General features: G+C 32.8%; 1 protein-coding gene across 1 annotated transcript; it reads left to right on the plus strand.

Annotated features, from left to right (window-relative positions):
- The first annotated feature begins 891 nt into the window (after positions 1-891).
- On the plus strand, positions 892-6,075 carry LOC112766132 (uncharacterized). Its single transcript, XM_072221840.1, has 11 exons — positions 892-898; positions 1,928-2,259; positions 2,562-2,666; positions 3,143-3,347; positions 3,704-4,237; positions 4,609-4,736; positions 4,824-4,919; positions 5,071-5,149; positions 5,236-5,309; positions 5,401-5,564; positions 5,674-6,075. Exons 1-4 carry the CDS (start codon positions 892-894, stop codon positions 3,200-3,202), a joined length of 504 nt encoding a protein of 167 aa, XP_072077941.1. The 3' UTR covers positions 3,203-3,347; positions 3,704-4,237; positions 4,609-4,736; positions 4,824-4,919; positions 5,071-5,149; positions 5,236-5,309; positions 5,401-5,564; positions 5,674-6,075.
- The last annotated feature ends 1,536 nt before the right edge of the window (positions 6,076-7,611 follow it).

Below are 7,611 nucleotides of genomic sequence, written 5' to 3' on the forward strand. Positions count from 1 at the left end.
CAAAACATGAGATAGATTATATGAATAGATGGTTATGCCATTAGCCTCTTTAATATACCAAGCACCTTCATGCACTTGACGAATTACGTATTTCAGTCCTTTATTGAAAAATTTGTTGTTATTTATTTTGATGACATTTAATATCTACTAAGGACCATAATGAACATCTAGCACATCCACGCTAAGTATTTGGAGTGCTTCGAGAGCAAAAGCTATATGCTAATCTTAAGTAATGTGTAACTTCTTACTGAATAAAGTTGTGGTTTTGGGATATATTGTTATAAGTCAAGGCATTAAGGTAGACTATAGCAAATTGATGCTATTGTTAATTGGCCTACTCCGAGAACATTGCAGGGCATATAGAACTTCCATAATTAACTTCATAATATTGGTGATTCATTAAGAATTTTAGCTCCATTGCTGCTTCCCACCTACTAATATTTTAAGCATGATGCCTTTAGAGTACTAAGGCGTAATAGAGTCTTGAGGCATTGAAAGAAAGGATTTCTTTAGATTTTCTACTTGAACTTTCCAACTTTGATTCAATATTTGAAGTTGATTGGGATGCTTTAAATGTTAAAATTGGTGCTGTACTTTCCCAAAAAGGTCGACCAATTGCTTTCTTTAGCGAAAAGTTTTATAATGCTAAAATGAAGTATTCTAGCTATGATAAAGAATTTTATGCAGTTGTGCGAGCATTAACCCATCATAGTCATTACTTGTTGCTTTAAAATTCATCTTGTATACTAATCAAGAGGTTTTTAAATATCTTGTTTCTCAACAAAATTCGAATCAATACCATGCAGCTTTGAGTGACTTCCTATAATTATTTTCATTTTTTCTCAAGTATAAATCCAACATTCAAAATAAGGTTGTTGATTCCTTAAGACGATGACATGTTCTCCTTTCCACCCTAAAGTTTAATGTTGTTGGTTTTGAAGTTATAAAAAAGTTATATAAGGAAGATCAAGATCTTTTAGAAATCTAGAAGTACTGTTTTTAACAACTATATCGTGGTTTTTTCATTCAAGAAGGCTAACTTTTCAAGGGAAACCAACTATGAATTTTTCATTTTCATTGTACCAATCAATTATTTGGAAAATTCATAATGGAGGATTAGCTAGACACATTAGGAGGGACAAAACATTGACCCTCATAAAGAGAAATTCTATTACCCAAAATTCAAGCGAGATGTCACTCATTACATTCATAAATGTTGTATTTGTCACATTAGTAAAGTAGAAATCAAAACACTAGTTTATACAAGCCATTATCTATTTTAATAGCTCCATAAAAAGATGTTAGCATGGACTTCATCTTGGGATTATCTAGGATACAATGACAAAAAAATTTTGTTATGGTGGTTGTTGACAGATGCTAAAAAATTATTCATTTTATATGTTGTCATAAGATAAATGATGCTTTCCACATATCATATTAGATTTGTTTATTAAAGAGATTTTGTGCCTATATGGTATCACTCAAATTTTGGAAATCTCTCTCTCTCTTTCTCTGAAATATAATATTTAACTTTTTGTGTTTTTATCTTGTTTAAATTAATTTGTTCCATCGTTATTGACACGTGATGGTGGGAAGAATTGCAAGAAAATAATAATTCCGTTAGTTTTATAGTAAAAAATGGTTAAAGTTATAGTAGAAATTATTATTTTGAATTCACTACTAGAAAATTAGTTATTACAGACGGATATTTCCGACGGATTTTATCCCATGGAAATACAGACGGAATTTCAGAGGGATTTTTTGTCGGAAAATAAAAAAATGAATTAGCATAAATTACAGACGGAAAAGAGAATCCGTCGATAATTCCGTCGAAAAAATTAATTTTTTTCATTGGAAATGATTACAGACAGAAAATCCATCTGTAATTAAATAGACAAAAATGCTATATTTTATTAAATTATTACAGACGAAAAATCCGTCTGTAATTTAAAATTTTCCGTGAGTTTAATTCTCGTTCCTCTCTTCATTTCTCAGAACACCCCATCCTTCGCGGGCTCCTCACCCATCCCCTCCAAATCCTTCATCGGCGGTACCTCTCGCCGTTGCACCGCCGTTGCCCGAAGCTCCATCACACCCGTTTCCCAATCTCTCCGTCACACCCAGTCACCGGTCTCTCTCTTTCATCTTCGACGCCGATTAATTTCGCCACTCTTTCGACACCGTTTTCTGTCGCTGCTCGTTGAAGCTCGTCAGCGTCGTCGCCACTTCTCCCTTTTCTTCTCGTCGCCGTTGGTTCAGGTAGGCTCCGTCGTCCCTTCCGATAACATTGATTCTCTTGCCATTGTATCTGTTCTGTTATGAAAACAATTTAGGGTTTTGTTACAGACACAGAGATGGCAAGCTTTATGTGAAGGAACTCCAATTTGTTGAGCATTGAATTGAATCAGATTGAGTATATTTTGGAATGGACTTTGTTGAATATGCATTCTACCTGTTTGTTGTTTTGTCTATTTCTGACTTTCTATTGTTGTTGTTGTCTCTTTGGGATTAGCCACATTCTTCTGACTTTCTGATTGTATTGTATCATTCAATTTTGTTAGGTCATAGCACATGGGATCATGGCTTTGATCTTTTGGTATCGTGCTAATTCTGTAGATTTAAAGAGCAAAGATGCTTTCCAATCCTTTTATATGTTTATCTTTAAGGTATGCAATTACTACTTTACACTATAAAGTGATACGAGAAATTAGTTTTCTAGGTAAATCCAAAATATTTCATGATGGAATTTATATGATAACCTGACCCTGTATTTTTAATACATTAATATTTACAAGATAATAAGATCCTTTTATGTAACTACTCAATCAATTACTTTATTATGTGATTGATGATAATATCCAAAAGAGAACTATGATGCCATTGAAAAGTCAATGTTGACCAAACTTTTCTGCTACATATCGTGGTTCAATAATTAATTTTGTATCTTGCATTGCAATACTACATTTTTATGGAACAAATCACTGTTACACGATTTGAATTAAGATCATGTAATCTCTAAGCTAAATAAATCACATCTAAAACTTCAATTTGGAAATTCTTTCTAAAAACCAAATCATCACACTTAGCTAGAGTTCGAATTCATGTGAAGCTAAGTCTTATATGATCTAACCTTTGTTTGCAGGCTGGTTATAGACATATAGACACTGCTGCACAGTATGGAGTCCAAGAAGATATATGTTAATTACTACTACGAATTTTTCAGTTCATTCATATATTGGATCTTGGTTGTCATCAATATCTATCTATTTACAGGTTGGACATGGACTTCAATCTGCTATGATAGTAGGAGTGGATAGGAAGGATCTCTTTGTCACCTCCAAATTATGGTGTATATATATATATATATATATATATAATTTCCACCACTTTGTTTCATTAAGTGAAATTATTTACATTACATTAGGTGTTATTTATATGTGGAATGTGTTGACCAAATTAAGAAAACTTTGGTTGAATTAATTGCAAAAATTTTACAAATCCCAAAACTTTTTTAATTATAATGTTACATGAAAATAACATCACTGAAAGGGTTAGACCTGCCCTTAACAACACCCTTCAAGAACTCCAACTTGACTACCTTGATCTTTACTTCGTAATAATTAAGCTTCTATTGTTGCAAGTGATTTGATCAAATTTAAGGGATGAAGAAGAGTATAAGTATATAATATTAACAATAATGCAGATTCATTGGCCATTTCGGTTGAAAGATGGTGTCAGCACACCTCCTAAAGAAGGAGAAGTTTTGGAATTTGACATGGAAGGGGTTTGGAGAGAAATGGAGAAGCTTGTGAAGGAAAACCTTGTTTGAGACATTGGTATCTGCAATTTCACTCTCCAAAAGCTTGATAAGTTAACGAGCATTGCTGAAACAATGCCTTCAGTACGCCAAGTAATAAATCTTGTTGTGGTGACTAGTCTCCATGATTTTGTGGTGACTGCAGGTACATGATTTTCATATCTTATTTTCAAAGGCAAAAAAAAAAATACTTTCTACTGATTCAGGTAAAGGCTTTGAAGGCTTTAATAAAAAGAATAGTACTACTACTGTTCCATTATGGCCCTTTCCTTGTTGTATATAAAGGGGTGAGGCTGGTGGTTCCTGAGGCATAGCTATGATGTTTTCTGAGATCATAGGTATTTCTGAGATCATAGAGGACCACAAGGATAACTCTTTCTACCCCTGATGAGGTGTGTCCCGTTTAGCTAGTTTCGAAAGGTACTTCCTTCTTATTTCAATTTCATTTTTATCAATCATTTTCATGAATTTGAACTTCAATTAGACGTGTTCTTTTCTTCTTGGCAGTCACGCAATTCTTATCTATCTTGCTTCTGCCTTTTCTGGTATTACTGATCATTGGTTGGTATTATCCCCTTTTCACTTATTTAATCATAATAATTTTCTTATGACTCCACAAATATGTGAATGACCACAGTGTTAGGTACCTAGTTGTCACATCTGCGTCACTTATTTAATTGCATAAGTGGGAGGTCAAGCTGGAAGATTTAGTAATGGCCTTAGGCCTTGTTGGAAATATTTGCATGATGTTTCTGTTCTTTCTAGTATTAAGAGTGTCTTTGCTTTTGCAGTTCATTGGCCTAACTTTAGAGGGAAGTATCAAGTACCACATCTAGCTAGGACCACTGCAATGGTCCTCTTCACAGCCCATGGACTTTGCTACATTATCTTTTGGGACAACACTAATCAAATCTAAGAGGTAAATTCAATAAGCAACTTGTTCAATGGAAAGTCCTTTTTCAATCATAAACTATATAGGCTAACATTGCAAGAGCTTTCATTGTAGATGCTTGTGGAATAAAGTTGGGGTCTCAAATGTGGCTGGAGAAGTAGCTTTGCTAGCAGGATTAGTCATGTGGGCCACTAACTTACCTTTGATAAGGCAAAAACTTTATGAACTTTTTTTCTACACTCATCAACTATACATAATTTTTGTAGTCTTTTATGTACTACATGTAGGATTTTCTTCTTTCTGTGTGTTTCTTACAAGCTTTTACTTATTCTTGATCGATCGCTACCTCGGGTTCCTACAGTTCCAGCAAAAAATTTAGCTGGTTTTTGCTCGCATCTTATCTTGTGAAACTATTGAACTGAATTTCTCCAAGAATCCAGGTGAATGACAAGTTCTATATTTGAATTTGTCTCCATTTCAAGCAACATAGTATTTATTTCAATTTCCTCTCATGTTGCTACAATAGGCCGGATTCAACTTTTCATATATATTGCTCTCACGGGGACACAGAAATTGTTGAGTTTTGATCAGTGCATATAGGTAGCTAATTTCAAATCTGCACCGTGATGGCATACAAATCATATAAATCATTGATAAATTGTGTTGATCTTTTTCTCCACATCTGTTGCAGTGCTCAAATATATTCTTGACAAAAGATCAAGATATACAGTAATTGATTCTTTTGACTTCACATGTCATTTGGAACAACCAATCACTATGTGCAGGACTCATTTTTACCCCCATCAAGCAATCAATCCAGAATTCCTTTCCAGTCAAAACTTGTTTAGAAATGGGGTACATTACACTCAACCTCATGATTATATACTAAAAATAAAAGCTCAATCATTCATTACTCTTTTTCTTTGTTATTCTTTTTGTAAACTTTTGCATACTAGCTTTACAGGAGTTTGCTGAGAGGAAGGACAATAGGAAGATGGCTGAAGGATCAAAAGGAGAGGAAAAAGCAAGAAATTAGGACTCATAATGCTCAGTTGCATGCTGCAGTATCCGTGGCAGGCATAGCTGCTGCCATTGCGGCCATTGCAGCTTCAATAAAGTGTACATTGTAGAATCAATAGAGTGTACATATCAGCCATAAGAAAGTGTACATAGCTATAAAGTTCTACACTTACCATATGAGTGGTCTCTAGCTTAGCTTGCATTGTTCAAGAAATTTTAGAAAATTCTAAGGATACAACTCTACTAATGTTTGTGAGACATGGATGTAATTTTCACTCCATATGGATGTATAACTGTATATTATTGAATAAGTAGAGTTATATGCAAAGAAATATTATATAGATAATCTATTTTTCATATATCTGAAAAGAAGAAAAAAAATAATATATAATTTATATGAGTTGAGTTGAGTTTTTTTATATTTATTTTGTATGAAAACAAGTTTATTTTGCAATTAGAAAAATAAAAAAAAAAATTCTATTTTACCTTAGTGACGGATTTACAGACGGATTTTCTGTCTGTAATCAGAACGTGGGATGATTTTCCAAAGTTCAAATTACAGACAGAAAATCTGTCGAAAAATCCGTCTGTAATTACAGACGGAAAATCTGTCAGAAAGTTCGTCGCCTTTGGGAAATGGATAGAAAATTTACAGAGGGAAAATCCGTCGGTAACTGGTAAAAGTCCGTCTGTAATTTTTCGACGGAAAAAAAATCCGTCGGTAAATAATTTCCGACGGGGCTTTTACAGAGGGACAAAATCCGTCGGTAATTTCATCGGTAACAAAAAATCCGTCTGTAATATAGACCAAATCCGTCTATAAATCTGTCTGTATTAATCCATTTTCTAGTTGTGATTTTTAAAATTATTAAAGGTAGCTTAAAAAATTAATATAATATTTTCAAGAATAGAACCATTAACTAAATACAAGAGCACTGAATCCCAGGAGAATTAGCATTCTGAGAATCGATCAAGTATGAACCAGCGATTCATAAACAAAAGGAATTCACGAGAAAGAAAAATAAAGTACCAATAATGTGTTCACTGCAGCGGCAAGTTTGAGCATAAGAACCTCCTCAATTGTAGCTATTGGGTCAAATTACGAAAAAAAAAAAAGGAGTATATTTGTACTGCATATATTGTATACCTAATTTATTAATGTTACACCCATTCATTATTTTTACTCTATTTATTTTTTTTAATTTTTTATTTTTTGTTCACTTTTTTTTTATTATCCTTAATTTTTCATAACATTTTCCATATCTACTTGTATTTAGTATTTAGAACGCAAAATTTGTTCTCTTTTGTTTTTTCTTTTTACATGTAATTATTAATAATTAATTTAGGTAAAAGTTGATATATTTTTTTAAAGCTATTGCTCTTTCTTTTTTTTTAATCATAAATTATTCCTTTATGGCTAGACCAAACAACAACAACAATAATAATTGGGTATTATTGGATCTGTTCAAATTTAGATTTTACAAACCCGACACTCAATCCTCTTACAATTGGATCACATCAGAATTTATCTAATTTTTTTATTACTTCTGATCCAATTATAGGATTGATTGGGTAAATCTAATTTCATGTACTTGCTTGCTCCCCTAGTTAATTCTTGTGCATAGAAGCAATTAAAACAGAAGAGTTTTGTGAGTTCATTTGGTGCATGAAGGTAATAATATACTGGGTCAACAACATCTACTTTGAAAGTCACTCTGGCAACTCCATCTTTGTTAGTTGATTGTTCAACAAGTGAAACCCAAAAGTAGTAAGTCTTCGTAATGATTAAAGGAACTATGAATGTGAGAATTATTGTCTCTGCATCTTTCAAGTTAAAAGTCATATCGTAGTATATATACAAAAATTAAAATAAGGCTTATGA

Source organism: Arachis hypogaea, chromosome 17 (assembly GCF_003086295.3).
Source record: "Arachis hypogaea cultivar Tifrunner chromosome 17, arahy.Tifrunner.gnm2.J5K5, whole genome shotgun sequence".
Lineage (NCBI taxonomy): Eukaryota > Viridiplantae > Streptophyta > Magnoliopsida > Fabales > Fabaceae > Arachis > Arachis hypogaea.

Excerpts from the sequence above, each read along its gene's own strand:
- LOC112766132 (XM_072221840.1), top strand. Across the intron at positions 2,260-2,561 it reads TCTCGTCGCCGTTGGTTCAG|GTCATAGCACATGGGATCAT; the intron begins GTAGGCTCCGTC and ends CAATTTTGTTAG. Across the intron at positions 2,667-3,142 it reads TTTATATGTTTATCTTTAAG|GCTGGTTATAGACATATAGA; the intron begins GTATGCAATTAC and ends CTTTGTTTGCAG.